Source organism: Ceratotherium simum, chromosome 29 (genome assembly GCF_057802395.1).
Source record: "Ceratotherium simum simum isolate JZ-2026a chromosome 29, ASM5780239v1, whole genome shotgun sequence".
Classification (NCBI taxonomy): Eukaryota; Metazoa; Chordata; class Mammalia; order Perissodactyla; family Rhinocerotidae; genus Ceratotherium; species Ceratotherium simum.
In genome coordinates this window covers 29,675,281-29,696,702 of record NC_141928.1, presented here as the reverse complement: position 1 = coordinate 29,696,702, position 21,422 = coordinate 29,675,281, and the positions used below count along the sequence as shown (strand labels likewise).

Genomic DNA, 21,422 nt, shown 5'->3' with positions numbered 1-21,422 from the left:
GACATGCCAAAAATTCTCTTTAAAAAAGCAAACAATCCACAATAATTCTTAGGGTATTTTAGCAAATTACAAGTTTCACTTGAGAAAGATTAGAAAGTACTTTTTAAAACATGCCCCTTTCATGGGGCAGGCCAGGTGGCGTAGCAATTAAGTTCGCACGCTCTGCTTCAGCAGCCCGGGGTTCACGAGTTCGGATCCCGAGCGTGGACCTACGTACCACTTACCAAGCCATGCTGTGGCAGTGTCCCATATAAAGCAGAGGAGGATGGGCATGGATGTTAGCCCAGGGCCAGTCTTCCTCAGCAAGAAAAGAGGAGGATTGGCAACAGATGTTAGCTCAGAGCTAATCTTCCTCAAAAAAAGAGATGCACCTTTCAGTAGCATATAATGTAACCTAGTGACTCAATTAAATCATCTGGTTTTATGTAAATATTCCCTAAATTCCTTATACATCTCCTTTGTACCTCCAAGTTGGGGGAAAAAAAAAAGTCCCTCTTCTATGTCCATTAAATAACATGGCCCATCTAACTATATGAGCCAGTGGTAAAGAATCATAATGTGGCCACAGGAGAAAAATTTTTAAAGACTCCAAAGGTAGAAAGAGCTGCAGTAAATTACCTTTTTATAGACTATGTAAAAGGTAATATATGGCCACATCTGCAGGCCCATGATTTTCCTAATAGTCAGAGCCAAAGTTTGCATCTTTCCTTCTGATTCTCTGGCCTGTATCTAATTCTCAAAGCTGTGGTTTAACTTTTCCAATAACTCTGACAAACACAACCAGTGGCATTAGGTCCACGCTAAAGCCAGTATCTTATCTCCAAAATTGCCCTCTATACTTTTCTCAATGCTATCAGAGGCACAGACAAATGGCTGTGTCACAAGACCCACGCCACAACCAGCTTCGTTATCATGAGCCTTATCAGTGGTGGGAAGTCCTGTGCCCCATTACCAGCCTCTTTCCAAAACAAAGGCCAGAGTAGCAAGGCCCATGCAAACTGCCATCTCTGCTGAAGCATCCTCTAGTCACTGCTGTCACTCACCAAACCTTTCCAAGGCATCAGCCATGGCCTGGTTTTTCACCATGTCAATGAGCCCCCGTCCCAGGCAAAAATGTGGGAAGATCAAGAACACAGACTTCAGGATATCATTGATGTTATTCAGCTTCTGAAAACATAAGACAGAGAGAGAGAGAGGGAGAAACTGAATGTCATTCATGGCGTAGGCTAAAAATTTATCAAAGTCTGAAATATGGAAGGGAAGAAAAGAATTTGATTCCCTGGGGTCAAACTGAACCTTTACATTCAGATACTAATAAATAGCAGCAGCCATAGCTGATGATATATAACACCATAAAATTTTGCTCTTTAGAATATCCTGTATAATGCTATGAATATGGAGAAATATGAGCAAAGTTTAGAAACATGGTTATGTTTAATCAAAAGCAAATCCATAACAAAATATTTGCTTAGCATTTTAAACAAATTGCTCATGTCTGGGTCAATATTTCAGTTTCAGGATTTTGCTGGAATTTTAAAAATTCTTCTCAAATACATCAAGCAAGCAGTGGCCAAATATCCAACAATTGAGTACATTGCTATGTGCTGGATGCACTGTACTAGGGCACAGGAGGCAAAGGTTAATAAGAAACAGTCTCGACTCTTGAGGAAATTACTACATAATTGGATATGTGTTGTACTGGAGGCATGAACTGCAGGCTCTGGGAGCACAGGGAAGAGAGAGCACCTCCTACGAGGCAGGTAAGGAAAGCTTCACATTTGAGTTTAGTCTTGAAGGATAAGTGAGATACTAACAGACTCCGATAGAGGAAGGGCATTTAAAGCCAGGCCTACAGGAGTGTGGTGGGTTTAAGGGACAACTCAGCTGAAGCAGCACCTCACAGTGCATTGGGAAAGGGTGTGGTGGGAACTGGCCAGAAAGAGTTGTACCCCTCTGAAAAGCCTTGCGTGCTAAGTTAAGGTGTTTGGACAAAGGTAATGACAGGAGGACTGGACAGGGAACCTTGCTGAAGAGATCTATAGTTAGAATAACTGACAAGATTCTTCCCACCAGCTGAATAAGCAAAAGCAAAGCATATAAGATGAGATGACCCTAATATTGTCAGCTGGAGTGACTGGATGGATGGTAACGCCATCCAGAGTGACAGGAATGGCAAGAGAAATATTAGGTTCTGAGAGGACAGGTGATTAGGGCATATTGAGTCTGGGGTGTCTGTAAATTATCTAAACGGAGCCATCCACTAAGCAAGTGAGACTGTGGGACTAGAGTTCACAGAAACAATCAGGGCTAAAGGCACAGAGCTGAGAGATTACAGCAAACAACACTGAGAGGTGGTGGTAAAGCCTTGGGAATGAATAGCATCACCCAGAGATAGTATCTAAAACAGAAAGCAGAGATAGCAGAGGACCGAATACTGAAAACAGCAACATTTAAACAGAAAGGAGTGGGCAGGCCCCGTGGCTTAGCGGTTAAGTGCGTGCGCTCTGCTGCTGGCGGCCTGGGTTCGGATCCCGGGTGCACACCGACGCACCGCTTCTCCGGCCCTGCTGAGGCCCCGTCCCACGTACAGCGACTGGAAGGATGTGTAGCTATGACATACAGCTGTCTGGTGGGGCTTTGGGGGTAAAAAATAAATAAATAGAATCTTAAAAAAAAATAAAAAAAATAAACAGAAAGGAGTATAAAAAAACATGTCAAAGGAAACTGAAAGGTTTGATCAGAGAAATATAAGGAAAAGGAGGAGAGAGAGATAATGTGCAAACCCAGGGAAGAGAGAATCTGAAAAAGGACAGAGTGAGTGGTTGTGGTGTTAACACCACAGACAAGTAGAAGAAAATCATGATTAAACATTGTCCTCTGGCCCCCAGAGATGCTCATCCCAGCAGGAGGTATTCTCTCTGCAGAAACTCACATTGTTGGTGAAGAGCTCCAGCACAAAAGTGGCCACACTGCCATTGATCCCAATGAAGAGGTTCACGCTGGTGAGGACCACATAGGCTGTGCTGGGGATCTTGAACACGAAGGAGGCTGGGTACATGAGAGGTGTGATGGACCACCTGGTAAGGCACAAAGACAAATGTCCACTGGGTGCCCCCTGCCTTCCCTCTGACATTGGGCACCATATGCCTTACTCACTGACACCCCCCACCCCGAGGGGCCTTACCCATACAGCAGAAGCAAAAGGGCTAGCACAGGGAGGTTGGTGGAGGACACGTAGGACTTCTGCTGGAAGCAGATGAAGATGATAATGACCAGCGTGGCAGGGACCACATAGTTGCACTGAAAGTGAAACAAGGGAATAAAATTCACCCCTCCGTCAAAGACACAACACAGCCCAAGCCCTCACCACCATCGGACAAGCAAGGGCAGAAAAACATATTGGAGAATAACTTTCAATTAATGAAGCCACATAAACTGTTAATCAAAATACTGGACAATACATTTTGACAAGCATTTTACCCTTGGCTGATTTTATAAACTACATGCCCTTTCTGTCTTTCCAACAGCTAAGCCAAGGTGTCACGCTCAGTAAACTTACTGAACGATGGATTCCCAGTCAGTAATTTCAACTTCACAGGCAACAAATAAGCTTCCATTATTCTTCCCGAAGATGATTGTGTCTGTTTCATCATTAATGCTATATTATAGTCTGCCCAAGTTCAATCTCACATATAATCTATTTATGAGGCGAGCGCTTACAACATGAATGTCAGATTGTTTCATCACGTTGAAAATAATTTTAAAGTCTATCTAGATAGTGTATCAAGCATTAAAATGCAGAAATAAAGACTTGACCACAGGATAATTATGAGAATTCATAGCTGGCAGAGCAAAGCATGGGCAGGGAGGGGATGGTGGGTTTGTTGGCTGTTAGAAGAATTTGCAGATTCAGTCCACAGGGCTCTGCCTCAGACATGCTTACAGCAAACATCAGAGGCTCTAAAGCAGGGAGGGACAGATACTACACAGGAAGATAAGTGATGTCCCTGAGTTCTGGGACTTGAACTTTCATCTCTGAATCTCCTATACCCGGCACAGTCAAACACATAGTGAGCACTCAGTGTGTGTTTACTGAACGAAGTAATTACTGGATCAAGATAAAAACAAAAACAAATGGAGACTAAACAAGATGCAGTTTAACGGGGATAAATATAAAGTTTGGGTTCAAAAAAGTCCATTGCATTAGTATAGAATGAAAGAGACCCTATTCAACAATCATTCCTGTGAAATGGAGATTTCAGTTCACTACCAAGTCGCCAACAAGACAGTGCTACTCCCAAAACACAATACCCTTGGGCTGAGTAACAGAAGCATGGGATAAAGGTCAACTCTCTCCAGACTCCTAACCGTTCAGACCACAGCCTGAACACAAGGTTAATTCTGGGCTTTGCTTTTCAAAAGGGACATTAACAATATGCAGCATGGCCATAGAGAGGTGATCAGATCAGAAGAGTCACAAGTCTGAAAGGCTTCCTCTAATCAGCACAGACATCATCACCATCATCATCACTCACATTTGTACAGTGCTTTAGAGATTACAGTGTGTTCTCATATATCATCTTATCTGGGAAAGATTTAGGTTAAATGAAAGTTGTCGTCAAATATCTGAGGGGCCTATCCAGTGGGAGAAGAATTAAATTTGCTCACACATGTGTGGCTTACAATTAATGGAATTCACAGGGAGATATATTTCAACTCTACTTTACAAAAATTAGAACTTCAGAATTCTTTGAAGTCCTCCATATTGGTCCAAACAGAAGCAATATACGATAGCTGGCATAAAAAACATATTTGCAGTGGACGGATAAGCTTCTGGTAAAATGTAGAGAGTTTTCAAATGACAGACGGATTTCGTAGTAAGTCAAAAGAATGCTCTGACTCTGGAGGTTAAAACCTATCAGACAAGTTAAGAGGCACTGGAGTTTTGACTAAGAGTCTTCCACCTCAGTGTTTCTTTGAAAAGTTTTCACTTAGGAAATTAGGTGGTGGTGGTGTTAATTGCAGTCAGTGTGGACAGATTTTCTCTCTGGTGTAAGATCAGCTCTGTATTTAACACCGTGTTTGGTGACATGGAAGTGTACAACTGCCTCTGCCTTTTCCTTTTTCATTCATTTTTAGACCAGCTAGAACACTTCCTGGTGCTAGCCAGGGGCTCTTTCATCCAATCCACAGCCCTGATGGAGATTTATAAGCAGCAGCAGACCGGTGTTCTTACCATGTCCCAGACAAAATTGGAAAGCCAGTAGATGACGGGCTTCACTCCGCTGATGAACTGCAGGTGCTTCGCTTTGCTGACCCGCTCCTGGATCAGGAACACGACAAAGCTGGCTGGGACGAAGGACATTGCAAAGATGACACAGATGGACACGAGGACATCCACTGATGTGGTCATCCTGAAAAAGAAAGGCAGTGAGGATATGAGGGGCCATTGATGTCGCTGAGGACTCAATCAGGAGGCCACACACACACACACACACACACAGATATCCGAAGCATAGCCCAGGGAAAAAAATCTGTTCACCAAATAGATTTTATTCAGGGTTAAAGATGATTATTTTCAAGTCAGGAAAAAAAAACCTGACAATTTAAATGCAAAACTGATTCCACTGAGGTCAAAAGCGCCATAAAGAAACTATTAGAGGAAGTCGAAGAGTGGCCTAATGGCATTCACTTTGTTCCACTGTTCTTGACTTTCTAAAAGCAATAAGTTGTAAATTTTCACACATAAAAGACTAGTGTAGCTTGAAAACTAAATAAAGCAGAAATATTAATGTGAAACTCTTCAAACAATTTCTGGCTGTAAATAAATTTGAAAATAACAGCGTGTGGCATATCAATCTAACACACAAAAATTCTATCAGATTCTTATTATAAGAAGAATGGTGTTATAAGTCCATTAAACAGGTTTACTATAAAAAAATTTATATATATAAATTTTATCTGAGCTTAGTATAAAGATCCCAGTGACATATATTGATATTCTATACGAGTTAAGCAGAAATAACAACTGTGCCATGCTCCATATATAGGAAAAGGTCTACCGTGTGTTGAATATCAACTATATGCCCAGTGCTGGACTTAGCAATTTACATGAATTGCCTCATTTAACACCATACATCCAGAAAGTTTAGAAACCAGATTCAAACCTAGATCCCTATGATTCCAAAGGCTATACACTAAATTAGATCATACTGTGAACTTCTTACCCACCCACCCACCCACATATCACACCACCCACCACACACACACAGACACACTCTCCAGGAATTAAAAACACAAGCTGATTAAGGCATGTTTCACCAAGTTTAAAAACAGTGGTTTCAAAACCAATGAAACTGACTTTTTATTAAACATCGTGTGAATGGTGAGTTAAAATATTTTAGGATTTTATTAACAATGTAACTGACTTTATATGAATTCACTAAATGTAATGGTTTTTACATATCAGAGTCATTTATCTTCTGCAGTTTAATCCCTGTCAGCCAATTCATAAACTGATCATTTTCTGTCTAGAGCCTGGACCAGCCCAGACATCCCATAACGTAACTGTTTCCCTAAGTGTTTGTAGACAACCAGCTCATACTTCCTTCCCTGCTCCAAGATTCCCCCAAACACCCTCTCCTCTCCCACCTGATCCGTCCAGACATAGCTCCACTTACAGGGCCACCTCTGAGAGCTGCTGCTTGGTGAGGTTCAGGGGGTGATTGAAAGCAGTGATCCCATACTGCCTGGGGTTCTCTCCCTTCTGCAGGTTGGCCCGCAGAATGGCATTGTTGATGACGTTCAAGAAAGAGCTTATGGCATGCCAGCCCTTGTTATTGAACCACACCTGAAATAAAACATAGCAGGTACAAGGTGATGCTCCCAAACCCTGCTCCCAGAGGTAGATGCACACAAAAAAACATGCATGTAAACTTCAGAAATTCCAGTCACATACCAGGACAAAACGTTATGGTTAGAGAACATGGCGAAGTAACAACAGCAGCCAGCGTATACTGAGCACTGACTGTATGGCCAGGCACTGTGCTGTCTACCTTATATCCGTAACTCCTTTAATCCTCACCACAGCTTTGAGATACCATGATCACTGCCTCTATTTTGTAGATTAGGAAACTGAGGCTTAGATAGGCTAAGTGACTTGGTCAAGGTCACAATGGTTCACCTGGTGGGTCTGGTGGCAAAGCAAATTCTCTTAACCATTATATTGTACAGCCTCGCCAGTAAAATTACCAGTCTGCTCTTCTCTGTCATGAATACCCCTATCAACATTATCATGAGCTGGAAGTACTTCAGGGAACATAAAGATTATCATTCATAAAGAAGCTACTGAAACAGGGGGCTTTACCTTGACATTATTTTTCGTGTCCAGTCCTGTCATGAACCTTCCCAAGCTGCTGAGAAATCGATCCGCAGAACCATCCTGTGAACAAAAGAAATGCGCCTCAGTTGGGATGGTTCACAAGGGAACGGCAACAGGAAGTCTGCAGTCTGGACAACCAGATAACCTTGTGGAGGGCAACACCACTACTGCCTCCTTCACTGAAGTGAAATTTGAAGCCACTGAATAACTGGCTCCTGAGAAACAAGTGACCAGAAATCTAAAGCACTGATGTTGCCACGAGCCACAAGTCTTGAAGGAATCATGGGAAAACCCTGTGACTCAAAGTCCTAAGACACAGATGTCTGGCTGTAACTGGGTGGTGAGGATTTTTCAAAATGTTCCCCTAGCGTCATCCTAAGACCCAAAACTATACTCAATGTGTATATGTGTCAGACTCGTGGGGTCTGTGCCTCAAAAGCAGAGACACAGATTCTAGGACTTTCACTGCCACCCGTGATTGAGTCCATATCATCCGACCCTCTCAATTCTCACTTAAAAATGGGAAACTTGAGATACAGAGAAATGAAGTGAGTGCTTCTCAGGTCCTAAAGCAAGCTGCCAGCTTAAGGAAAATGATTCATTTCCTGTTTAACCAGTAATTGTTTTAGAAAAGGATGCTTGATGCCCAGTTTATGTACCCACTGGCTAAATTTATAAACTTAAGTTATTATGAGAGATTTTAAATCTCTGAATTGGTTTTTGATCTACACTTCCAGATATTAAATATACACTGAGTTGCTCAGTCTTGGCTGGCACAAGATCACTAAGTGCCAGTGATGGCTTTGTATTCAAAAGTCTTAACAATAAGCTGCTAGGTGATCTGATTTACCTGCCAACTACTCCCATGTACCAGCAACTCTGGGCCCATTTTCTGACAGGTCTTGGGATGGATACTGTACCTTGGCCAGCTTCAAGTGTCTCTTCATTTGCTTAATGGCATCATTAATGTCTTGACTTGGAGGAAGTGACTGAGAATTACTGGCACCCAGGGAAAACCCGCCATACCTAAAACAACAGCCTAACATTAAAACGCAGACAGTGTGGTGCACGATATCCCTCAACAGCAGACACCACTTGAGTGTGGACATGCTTCACATAGATGAATTGCTTATTCAAAGTAGGACCAAAGTTAGACTCAGAACAGGTTACAATTTGGCCTTCTCTAATGGATTCTGGCAATCTCTTAACTTTTATGCTTCCTGCCTAAGTGGGAAGGACCTGGGCCTCATTATAGACAGAGTGAGACATCTGAGACATTGAGGAAAGAATGGTCATTCATCTCGCAGCTGCTCCTTCAGCCCTGGGGGCTCAGGCATGAACTTGGGTCTCAAGGCAGACGGGGAGTCAGGACGAGTAGTGAGGGACACTGACCAGAGAGGCTAAGGAGGGCTTATAGAGAGGCCTTGGCTCTTTCCTAGCATGAGGGCCACTATAGGGGTCCCAGTCTACTCTGCTCAGAGTTCTGTAGGTCTTAGCCTTTAGGGAAAAGGCAAAGAGCAAAGGTAGGAAGCAGTGACAGAGAGCTAAGTTTTGAGGTGGCGATATAAGGTTATCTCATTTTCCAAGAGACGGTTTTGATGCCTTTTATTTCATCCAAGACCTTCTTAGTCTGATTCCAACGGCCTGAAAAATTGTCCTTGAGTCCCTAGGACCCCCGGGATCTGATTTTGGGGCAAAGTGTAACTAGCATAGGTATTCTCCTCACAACACTGTGCTTCCTATTAAATCCCTAGAGACCCACAAGAAACTTCTGAATCTCCTCAAGGAAATCAGCATGCCAAGTTTTCAAAGGCCTCCGAAGTGGCAGTTGGGAACCAAGCAGAAATACTACGGGCAAAACAATCCCCATAACAACAACCTCCCAGGATCCATGACCCCTGCATCAAAAGCATCCTCCTCAACGCAGCAGTCGAGGAAACTAAAGAAAGCACAGAAGGCGGTCAACTTACCTAAACTCATTCACCCAGATCTTGTTCTTTAAGCTGCAGAAGCCAAAGACAAAGAAACCAAAAATCAGTTCAAAGAAACACTGATCCTACCTGAGGATACAACAAAGGGACAGAAATAATCCTGTGATCAGGGCGGTGATGTAGGGTTGTGCCCACAGAAAGAAGCCCTAATCAGCATGTCCTTTCTTCTCCCCATCTTAAAACCTTATTATTTATATGAAAATCATGCCTTGGATTAAACCGATTCAAAAACCACCTTATAGACAAAGAAGGGACAGAACTAGAAGCTTTTTAAATTCAAAGTAATACTTCAATTACGGATGACATATGGAGAGATTATGCCTCTTGCTCGGAAACTCACAGTAACTGGCATTCAAGCATGCCCTGTCATGTAATGTCACTGAGAACTCCTAACCCAGAGGCCCAACTAACCAAGCTGATGGGAAGGAAGCCAGAACAGACATTTCCTAAACATCAGCTACGGACTCAGCACTGTGCTGCGATGCCCCAGGAAGCTACACCGCTCTTCCGAGGCTCCACAGCCACGGCAGGCTACCGAGTGGCCCAGGTAGCCACATATTATCCCTATACGCCACATATTATCATGCATTCCATCCGGGAGAGGCACTGTACATATGTCATTTCATTTAATCCTCACAAAAAACTAATAAGAGCAACATTATCATCACATTTTATACAAACTAAGGCTTTAAAACAATAACTGGCTGCCCCTGGTCAAACAGCCTTTACTTAGGGGCAGAATTCAAATTTGAATTCAGATTTATTTTCATTCTGGAACCAGGCAGCTGACAACCAAATATTCATAATACTTTGCATCATCTTTTCTAGTTTGAAAGAATATCCTAAACTTCCAAAAGACAACATCAGGCCAAAATTTGATGTTTCCCCCACTACTCAGTCCACTATTTTTAGGCCTCTAATTCTTTGATGAGTAATGACAAAGCAAGGGCCAAGTTTAGTAAATAATGACCTTTTGGCTATGATCTGCACATAGGTCTTCACCAGATAATCCGAAATGTTTCTTCCCGTCAGGTTCTGAAGGATGTCCGCAGTGTTCTGTTTTCTCTGTTATCAGGAAAACCAAGCACATGTGTCTTTATGGACCAGAATTGGGGCAGGAAACAAAACAAGGACAACAGTGACACATGTCCCTCAAACATGGACCACAGTGTGACCAGACGCTGCCCACAGGACCCAGGCACTGCCACCAACCAACCACCAAGACCTGGTCCCTTCTGCCCTTGGCACTGGCCATTCACTTATCCCAAGCCAAAGTCTTCCCCAGGAAATTATTCTGAACCGCTAAACAACAGACAGTAAAATATGATGCTTTATAGTCACAAAAGTTTTTAGGGAGCAGCATCATTGACTATGCCTAGTGAATTCTTTTTTCATTGGAATCATACTAATGAACAGATTAGCTGTTATTTTAAAGAGAGACAACCAGGACTTCTTCAAGTTCTCACACCCATTTAAAGTTGCTTGTCTTCACCCGGCAACCTGGATGCTGATAAGCAGCAGAGAGATATCACAAGCAGGCCTCTTCCTGAAATTGGTCTCAGAAAAATGGCTTAGAACCACTTCTCACACTCAGAGTCTCAGAGAATGTCAGAGTTCATGAGACCCGCCAAAGTTTTATGGGCCAGCCTCCCTAATTCAGAGGTGAGGAAACAGGCCCAGGGACTCAGAGTGGCCCATACAAGGTCACCAGCTCATCTGTGGCAGAGCCAGGGAGGAAGCTGGACCTGTCACAGTATGTAGTGTGACACCAACACTATGGGAGCAGCCACGGCATGTCAACCACAGCCCATTGATCCAGAGCATTGTGTTCTGGCTTTAATGCAAACAAATAAGTACTAAGCTCCCTCAAATATGGGAACCATGTGGTCTAAGCCCCCTCCCCTCAAAATTCACACACTCTTCCCTATGACAAGAATTAAGATCAAGACTAAAAGAGACCCTCCTGAGCGATACATCATCCACTCCTTCTTCCCAAGCAGAAGCTCCCGGGCCCACCCTGCACCCCCACCTGCTCATTCACACCCAGAGAGTGACTCACTTGTGGAGGAGGTGGCCCCCCAGCCCCCAGGGGACACACAGGCAGCATCTTCTTGATTTTGTCGCTGCTACACTGGCAGGTGGGTGAGGGGTTCTCCATCGTCCAGTTCCCATTTTGGAAGAGGGCCCTGATGGTCTGGGGAACCGGGGCTGTGGTCCACTCCTCCTCCCCCATGGAGCAAGGCACGTTTCTGCAAAAGGGGGACATCAAGGGTAGGATCGTCTGAGAGGGCCTGGCCTCTCCTGTTGCCTCAGGAGCGCAGGATCAATCAATAACAACCACAAACATGCATCCATCCCCTCTCCATTTGGAAAGGATGAGCACAATCTCATTTGATTATTCTACCCCCTCAGACACTTGTAAGCTGCAAACCTATTTTACAGATAAGGATAATGGAAAGCAAAGAGGCCCCAAATGCTCATATACTGAACTGCAGTCAACCCAATCCACCAGCACACAGTCACAGCCCATGTGTTCACTCTACAAATATTCCCTGAGTGTCTACTACGTGCCAGACACTGTGCTGCATATTTGAGAGTCTGGGATGAACAAGACAAAGTCCCTGCCTTCAGGGAGTTTGTGTTCCCATAGAGGACTCTGACAATAAACAAATAAATATGTAATATCACTTAGCCAAAAATAAGAGGACACTGAGTGGGGAGAAGAAGGACTACTTCCTGAGAGGGTAATACTTCTTCTAAGGCATAAACGAGCAGAAAGAACAAGCCAGGAAAAGATTTGGGGAGGAAGAACACTACGAGCAAAGGCAATAGAAAGTGTAGGTACAAAGTCCCTCAGAAGAAATGCGCTGTGTTTGAGGAAGCACAGGGAGGCAGTGTGGCTGGAATATGATGAGCCATGAGGAAGAGCGAGGGGACATGAGGAGCAGGCAGGAGCCAGATGACATAGGCCTGGGAAGGAGCCTGGATTTTACACTCTATTTGCTGAAAATCTGGTGGAGAATGGCAAGATTCACTTTATGTTTTAACACAAGTAAAAAATTGGAGGGTGTGAGTGGGGGTGAGAGTGCTTGGCACATGAAGAGTTAGGTTGTTTACAAGCACCCCAGGTGACAAAAGACAAGGTCTTTATGCCTGAGTTGGCCCTGAATTACTGTGAGACCATCAGCAAGTCACTCGCCCTCTTGGCGCTTATTTCCTCCACTAGTAAAACAAAAGTATAAACATGACTTCAACAAGTCACGTTTCAACAAGTCACTTCTAGTGTCCCTTCCAGTTCCAAAATGCTACAATTTAAAGCAAAGCCACAGTCGTTATATTATTCTTGTATCAAATGGAACAGTTTTGGGGGCTACTCTCTAGTTCTCTCTTTAAAGCACCCCAACAAAAGGAAAAAATCAAACTAAGACATGGTGCCCTCCAGAAACTCACACTCTAAAACCTGTGAAAAATGACTGTCTGAGACAAAGTTCAATGCCACAGGGAAATGTCCCAGCCAAACTTCCCTCAGTTCTACTACTTTTTGAAAAGCCTAAGAGTTGCCAGAGTGGGGCCCGTACATCAGACTGCCCTCAACACACGTTCAGGGCCGGCCCCGTGGCTTGGTGGTTAAGTGAGCACGCTCCACTGCTGGCGACCCGAGTTCGGATCCCGGGCTCCCACCGGCGCGCTGCTTCTCCGGCCATGCTGAGGCCGCGTCCCACATACAGCAACTAGAAGGATGTGCAGCTATGACACACAGCTATCTACTGGGGCTTTGGGGGGAAAAATAAATAAATAAAATCTTTAAAAAAAAAAAAAAAAACACACGTTCAGCGGTGCTCTGCCTCAAGGCTGAGAGCCTCTGATGTCACGGGTGGCACCTCTTTTGTCTCTGTAGGCTAGCTCTCAATCCAGACCCGGCTCCCACAGATCCTTCCTAGGCTGGCATCAATCTATGAGTCCATATTGTTCAGCAGGCGTGTAATGAAGCCACCTAACTCTATTATCATCTCATCTCATTCTTCTATCTCGCCTTCAAGTGGAATGTCACCAGAAGTCTTGTGAAATCCAGATAGGATGTCCCTGTGTCCTTCTCCACCTTGGTCATCTTGTTCTCTAGGAACTAATATTGACTGCTAGGACTTACCACCTATTAAGTATTAAGCACTAACAAATGTTTAGTAAGTATCCAATTAACAAGAGCTAACAAGTACATAGTATCTATCCATTTAGAAATCTGCTCTAGAACCTTGCACACACAAGTATCACAATCACTGGTCTGTCACTGGCAGGGTCAGTATATTCTCTTTAAACCTAGAATTCAAGTTAGCCCTTCTGCAATCTTCCTACACCCTTCCACACTCTCCATAAGTCCTCAAAGTGGTTAACAATCTCAACTGCAAATTCTACCTGAGCCTAGGAACTTGAACCCACCTCTGCCATGGTTCAGCTCTCTCCTCCTCTCTCTTCACTGTCTTTACTCACAAAGATCTCTGGACATACCTGTCCCCCATACACACTTAGAGTCACATAGGTATTTTGCTGAATTTAGTTATACACTGACTACTTTTTAAAAAAAGGATTTAAGGAAAGAATGATAAAAATATGCAACTCTAAAAGAAGAAAATGTCCATTTTCATAAAAATTAATACATCATCTTTTCAGGTTGTTAAAGTGAAGAAGCTGATAAGCAAAATTGCAAATAATATAATAATGGTAGCCCATCTCTGCATTCAGGTACAGGAGTTGGGGGGAATGAGAAAAGGGAAAAAGCATTTATCAGTAAGTATAAAGTGAAATTAAATTAAATATTAATTTCTAAAGCAGTAGACAAAGGACTGTAGTGATTTGCTTTGCAGGATGTTAGAAGACTCTCCTAGTCTACTATGTGTGTTCCTAGATGTTCTGATTAGCTTTTTTAAAATAAAAAATGATTCCAAGAGCAAATGATGGTGGTCATTGTGTGGCATGCAGTTGATAAATGCAGTCAGTGTATCAGAGATCACACCAGATGACGAGCACGAGAAGCCAGCCATGGAGGGTCTAAAGCGGCACTCACGGAATTGGGTTTCCTTCCATACAGCGGGTCCCGAAGCCAGGGTCTCTGGTGAGGGCATTCAAGAGTTCCTGGGTGCTCACGTCCTCAGGAGCGTCATTACTGTGGGTACATGAGAGACAGCCAGCTCAGCAATTCATTAAAACTAGGAAGGGGGAGGTGGAAAGTTTTTCTAAATTACACCACGTTTTTTATTAAGTATTTTCTGTGTGCCAAGCTCTTAAGATAGACACGAATAAAACACAGAACCCACCCACAAGGAGCTCAGACTCTGGCCATATATTTGTTATCAAGGTAACATACAGCACTGCAAAGTGGAGCTTGCGTAAATAAGTTACATGTATGAAGGTGTGCGTGTGTGTGTGCACATGTATGCACACACATACATATACACATTTACATATGTATTTTAATGTGAAGTAAAGAAACTCATTAAGAATCAGTATTTCAAAAATACTTTCACAATTATCCATTAGGCACAGACAGCCAGGATTTTCTAGGAAAAGGGAGGCAGATGTTCTTGGATGAATGTTTGCGTGGACAACTAGAAAACACAAACAACACTGGGCACAGATTACAAACACATGACCAGCCCATGTTCCACAGCCCTGGGCAACACAGAGTCAGCAACTGGGAAAGGAAAGAAGACAGTAAAACTGAACTAAATAGGAAGGAAACATGGAGTTAGAGAAAAGAGGCCAATTCACATGTTTATATTTTTTTCTGTTTTTTTTTTTAAGCTTCCCTTTTTACTTCACTGATATACTTCCCCCATCTAAAAGTCTATAAACACTACAGGACTGAAGAAAACTCCTGTGTAAAGAGATGGAGAAATTCGTTTGTCCTTTTGTTTGTGCACTGGATTGTGACAGCGCAGCTAGTATTTTTATCTAAGGAACAAACACTAGCCAATATCTACAACCTAAAAGAACATAATAAATACATGAATTGTCCTGTGCAGAAAACAAGAACCTGAAGGTGCAATTCTCTGACAGTGTATGGAAGCCCTGTGATTAAACTACAAAAATTAAATATAGCTATAAATATCCAACGCCAGCCCTGGTGGTCTAGTGGTTAAGATTCGGCGCTCTGACAGCCACAGCCTAGGTTCATTTCCCGGTCAGGGGATCACACCACTTGTCTGTGGGTTGTCCTACTGTGGCGGCTGCACGTTGCTGTGATGCTGAAAGCTATGCCACGGGTATTTCAAATACCAGCAGGGTCACCCATGGTGGACAGATTTCAGCGGAGCTTCCAGACTAGACAGACTAGGAAGAAAGACCTGGCCACCCACTTCTGAAAAAATTGGCCATGAAAACCCTATGAACAGCAGTGGAGCATTGTCTGATATAGTGCCAGAAGGTGAGAAGATGGCACAAAAAGACCAGGTAGGGCTCTGCTCTGCTGTACACAGGGTCACTAGGAGTCAGAATCCACTCGGCACTAACAACAAAATAAATGTCCAAATACATCATAGCTCAAAGATTTTTTTTGCAAGGGCAGATTATTTACATAAAACACATATGACTGTTCCTGACAACAGCAGTATAAAGAGGAAAGGAGCTCTGGCGGCCACAGAGGACTATTATCTCAGGTTTGTTCACTGCTCTTCTTTGCATCTAATATTAGTTTGCGTAGGGGCTTTAGCCACAGCTGATAAAATCCATTCCACTGTGTAATTCTTGGGTCTACCTCCCCTCGGCCCTCAGCATAGTAAACACTCTTGGTCTGCCAGAGCTCTCCTCTCTCCTTGGGCGCAGAAGGCAAACACATACCTGACAAATGTGTACTGTTCGTTGTACATCCAGGGCTGAAGTTCCAGGCTGGGGTACTTGCCAAAGGGTGGCACAATCAGACTGAACACCAAGGCAATGCAGACAAACACAGCTGGCAGGACAATCTATAACCAGCGGGTAGAGGGGGAAGGGAAATCGCAGGAGAAGGGCAGGTGTTAGAAAGAAGGCCAAACGACAAGCCCCTTTGAGTGCGTCCAGCCAGCCTCCCAGACCAGCCAGCACGCAACTGAGGAGCACAGGGCCCATAGCCAAGCTCCACCAAGGCATTCTTGGTGGCTTGGAAGCAGTGGAGCCTGAAAACTAAACCTCTTCCCTTCAAGGGATTTCTGGAAGCTAGCAGCACCAGGCCAGAGGCTATGGCCACCTGGTAGAGGCGCTAAGCTGAGAACTTCACAGAGTAAACAGTGCTCACACATCAGGGTGACTCAGAACATTGGGTCCTGCCCTCTTCCCTCTGAAAACCTGAGAAAGATACACTGGGCCATGAGCCCAGCTCAGCTCAGAGGAAGGCTGAGACAAGCCCTGGACCAGAGGCCAGAAGACCTGAAGTCTGGTTCTGCCTCTACTACAAGTGTATCCACGTGAAGTCACCTCCAACTGTGGCCTCAGTGTTCTCATTTGTAATCTGTGGACAGAGACTAGATGACCCATTCAGATCCCACACTCTGATAAAACCACTCTACAGCACTGTCTCTAATGAAAGGGAACAGCAGCCATTGTCTCCCTTGATGGCCTCAAAAAGCATAATTATCTAAATCCTTCTTGTACCTCCTCAAACTTTATACCTGTACCTTCTCTGAGATCAATGACTTGTACATACTTTACAGGTAAACTCTAAGCTCCTTCCATTTATTCCTAATAAATTTATCCTCAGAAAAAAAGATTTAAATGATGCCCCTGGTTCTAATATCCTAGAGTTTCAATGCAGAAAATTATCACTGAGTGAGTAATTACATGGGAATGTACTATAATGAGAATTCTCTCATTTAATTATCACTACAACCCTAAGCAGTAGTATCATTATCACCAATCGACAAACAAGGTAACAGAGGCTCACAGAGACTAAGTAACTTGCCCAGAGTCACAAAGCCGATAAATAGCAGAACCAGAATTCAAATCCAGGTCTGGATGCTCCAAACTCACCTCTGCATTACCCACACAGTCTGCAGGAAAGAATCTCTGCAGACTCTTCCTCTGTACTTCTTGATTTCACAGAATGGAATAATTTTATCCCTCCTAACCAAGCGAGTTAGCATGCAAACACTGACACGCAGGCAACAGTGTAATGAGTCGTCTCTGTTTACTGATTTTTTCTGACCTCTGGTTATCTTTTCTATCAGTTTGCAGTTAAACATCAACTTAGAGAAAAATCGTGTTTCCAATAAGTTCATATGTCAAGTACATCTGGACTTGACATATCATCTCTCAGGTTATGAAAACTGAATTTGCCCAGTCAGGTTTTCTAAACTTTGTCCTTGTTATTCTCTCCTCTACAACAAAACTAACAACAACAAAATAACAATAATTACTAATGTGAGGCCCATTCTAAGCACTCACTCATTTTAATCCTCATAACAACTCTATGTCACAGGTACTATTATTATCCCCATTTTACAGATGAGGAGACTGAGGCACAGAGAATTAACTTGCCAGCAGATACACAAGTGGCAAGAAGCAGAACTGGGATTGAAAGACAGATAATCTGGCTCCAGCATCCATCTCATAACCATGATGCTATACTGCCTCCATTGGTCAGGGAGACCACCCATGAAGCCCAGGCTCTTGGCCAGGAACAGCACTTCTCACCTGAGCAAAGAATCCCTTCCGACTCCGTCTGGCAATCAGCAGCCTCTTCCACAAAAGGGCCACAAACTGCTGCTGTGTGAGTTTCCAGCCCTTCACCTGGGAGGAGCCTTTGCCGTCCATTCCACTGAGCAGGTCTGTCTCTCTGGATTCTGCAAGAAGTCAACGCTGAGGGTCACCTATTACCTTAGGCACTTTTGACGTCACCATGCTCCTGCTTCTGGCATTTTCAGCAACTATCTTTGAGGCTTGCATTTGAAGGTAAAACTATCTCAGAAGTCGAGGGCTTTCATGAGAAATCCATGTCCAAGGAAAAGTTATGACTCAAAATGTGCAACAACAGTAGTCTCTACCTTTTAGTTCTCGTCTGATGAGTGCAGAAAATGAAAGTGCCTTGAGACAAGTGAAGAGAAGTGTTCACACCTAACTGGGTGTTACATCCAGTCATTCAGATGCCTCAAGTCATCCCAATTTCTTATAGAATATTCTACAAAACAGGCCACGATTGTAGGCTGACATACTTGAGGACACACAACGGCAATTTGTCTCCCATCTATTGTATTTTTGGTAAAAGGTGAAGACTTTCAAATGATCTAAGTACTGACAGCTGAGAGCGTACCAAGTCGGGGAGAACATGAGAGCCACACACTCACATGAGCAGAGATCGGGAGAGCCGGAAAGCTTTCTGCTCCCAAAAATTTATAGAAATCCTCATCTTACACAAATGATTCCTAACTGCAGTGTTTGACATCTTACCAATATTGCTTGATTTCTTGCCTCCCCTTCTCCATCCCAGTCAAACACACAGGGACATACTCATCCAAAATATCCAAGTATAAGGGTACAATCAACTCTAAAAGCAAATTCACCTGTTTAACTCTTTCAAAATCATCCATCCATTCAAAGAATATCTATTCAACAACTAAACTGGGACTCTAATGTATGCAAGAAATTGGGACTCTACAGAAAAGATCATAAACGGATTCAGAGGACTGTGGGAGCATCTTTTGATGTGAATCTTGAGAGAAAGATCTTAGCTCAATGAAGGACGTGATGAGACCAGGCTCTTTCAGGTTTGACCGTATGCACACATTGGAAAAGGGAAGTGGCTTTTCTCATTTTCTCTCTTCCCTTTGGACCCTATAGGCATCTATCATCCTGGTTTAAGGCCATCAAAAGATAACACCGGAGAAGAACTTGAGAGAAATTCACTTTCAAGCGATGAAACACAGATCTTGCCCAAACGGACCTGGGTCTATGTCGGAATCATTTGGATCAATAGCATCATCTTCAGTGAAAGGGCGAAGACAGCTCTGCTTGTCCCCAAAGGCACGTCTGTTTCGTCTTGCAGGCAAGGTGCCATCTGAAGGCAAAGGGAAAGAATCCCACATTTTATTTCTAACAAAACAAACTCTCCCCATCTGTAACAAACCTATCACACTAAAAATAATAATGTCATAAAACAATTCAAAGGGAAAGGTACTACAGTGGTGAGCTAAGGCAGCCTGCAGGAGGCACAGGCCAGAGAGGGTGCAGCACCCCCTGGAGGGTTACCTGAGGTCTCGGCATCCACCCCACTCTCTTCAGCCACTTTGAGAAATATCTGAAAAATAAGGGTAAGTGAGAATATTATAAGCACCGTGATATGGGAGCAACCATCACTGCCATGATTATTACATTACTGAATGGCATGTTAGCCCTACAGACAAAAAGTAGAAGCCTCATTTGTTAATAACACTTGTCATAGTCACTGGAGAAAGAAGCCGTTTTTAACTAGAGAACATTTCCTCAGTGGTAAGAGCTATCAATCTAGACAATCATTTTCAAATTAAAGGGATGACATTAGGACACTGAAGCAGAAGAAATTTGTTCTGAACCTACAGGGAATGAGTCAAGCAGCTTCCTCCATGTCTTTGACCGCAAATCTTTGAGTGGGCTAGCACCATGATGAGTTATCCAAGACAGAATGATCAGGAGACAATGGGTTTGCCATGACTAGAAATGTTATGGCAGGGATCAAACATCACAAGAGAATTTGAACTAGACCAACGATTTCTAACCTCTGATCTACAGACCACTGCCGAGGAAGCATGCAAGAACAGATATCAAGGCTTCACCTCCAGAATTCTGTTTCAAAGACCCTGGAGCTGAGCCTTGGAATTTTTATTGTCAGTGATATCCCCAGATGATTCTGCTGCACAGTCAAGCGCGGGGACCACTGAGCCAGACAACTTTTATATCCCTTCCAGGCCTCAAGGTCTGTGATGCTGTGTCTCTAAAGGGAGGCATTGCTGCACAATAAAGAGAACATAGGCTTTGAAGCCCAAAACCCCCAATTCTGAATCCCAGCTTAGCATTCGAGTGTCCACTTTCTCATCTTGCTATGAGAATTAAATGAAGTTACAATGATTTAAAAACGACAACAACAAAACAGAAAACACCAAGCTCAGAACCTGGCACAAGCAGATTTTCCATAAATGTTGGCCATTTCCTATGCATGGTTATGCACAGTCACACCAGGGAGCAATCCTAATACTTCCTTCCTGCTACGTCCTACTACAACCTTAAAGGGTTAACTGGGGCCAACATTACCCAGATGCCAATGACCTAAGGGCTCAAGGAACAGCTCTATGGTAATTCTATTGGCAGCGGAAACGCAGGCTGCCTGTTTGGCCTTGAAATTGTTGGCCCTGTTATCTTCCAAAAGTCAGTCACTTAACTTACTTCTTCCAGGGTAGTCTCTGAGATGCCATAACTTGAGATGCCCAGGTCTGAGAGCCGGTCATCAATCTCATGGAAGAGTTCCACAAAGGCTCCCTCTTTGGCAGCTTCATAGGGCAGCACATAGGTCAGCTCATGCCCAATGTCTTCCACCAGCCGGGCCTCAGCCACATGCTTCCTGATGAGGTTGGAGATAGCAGAGACATCTGTAGGGACCAAAGCACAAAGATGGCTCAGCCAGCTCAGAGGCCCCACATGAAGGGCCAGCCATCTCCCACCTTCTCCCTTTCCTACTCCTCAGAAGCCTGCCGCCCCATACACTATGCCCCATACCTGTCTCAGATAATTTAAGTCATTCCACGTGTTCATCTCTGGCATGAGAGTTCCTGGGGGCAAGGACTATGTCTTATTCACCTTTGTGTCACCAAAGCCAAGCACATTGTAGGTGGTTGGGTGGGTAGATGGGAGGATAGATGAGTGGATGGGTAGGTAGGTGGACGGGTGGGTGACTTTTTGAGGTTGAAAGCCTGGTGTCTATTGCCTAAACACTAAGATTCTCCAATGGAAAACATGAGTAAAGGAACCTTAAATGATTCTTCACCCTTCTCCAACCTTTAAAAGGAGCCTCCTTCTATTTACCTCAACAGAGAATTAATCAAACAGTTCATGGAAGG

At 43.7% G+C, this 21,422-nt stretch overlaps 1 protein-coding gene across 2 annotated transcripts in view; it reads right to left on the bottom strand.

Moving 5' to 3' along the window:
• The window catches only part of ABCA1 (ATP binding cassette subfamily A member 1), a 135,328-nt gene that overhangs the window by 13,074 nt on the left and 100,832 nt on the right, over window positions 1-21,422 (bottom strand). For both annotated transcript variants that reach the window (XM_004423291.3, XM_014782041.2), the window contains exons 25-40: window positions 20,752-20,954; window positions 19,582-19,630; window positions 19,277-19,390; window positions 18,031-18,179; window positions 16,204-16,328; window positions 14,432-14,530; window positions 11,432-11,621; window positions 10,343-10,437; window positions 9,352-9,384; window positions 8,302-8,407; window positions 7,367-7,441; window positions 6,681-6,850; window positions 5,237-5,414; window positions 3,185-3,300; window positions 2,933-3,077; window positions 1,044-1,167 (exon numbers count right to left, since the gene is read on the bottom strand). In XM_004423291.3, coding sequence (XP_004423348.2) covers window positions 1,044-1,167; window positions 2,933-3,077; window positions 3,185-3,300; window positions 5,237-5,414; window positions 6,681-6,850; window positions 7,367-7,441; window positions 8,302-8,407; window positions 9,352-9,384; window positions 10,343-10,437; window positions 11,432-11,621; window positions 14,432-14,530; window positions 16,204-16,328; window positions 18,031-18,179; window positions 19,277-19,390; window positions 19,582-19,630; window positions 20,752-20,954 — 1,971 coding nt within the window. The remainder of the gene's footprint in view (window positions 1-1,043; window positions 1,168-2,932; window positions 3,078-3,184; window positions 3,301-5,236; window positions 5,415-6,680; window positions 6,851-7,366; window positions 7,442-8,301; window positions 8,408-9,351; window positions 9,385-10,342; window positions 10,438-11,431; window positions 11,622-14,431; window positions 14,531-16,203; window positions 16,329-18,030; window positions 18,180-19,276; window positions 19,391-19,581; window positions 19,631-20,751; window positions 20,955-21,422) is intronic.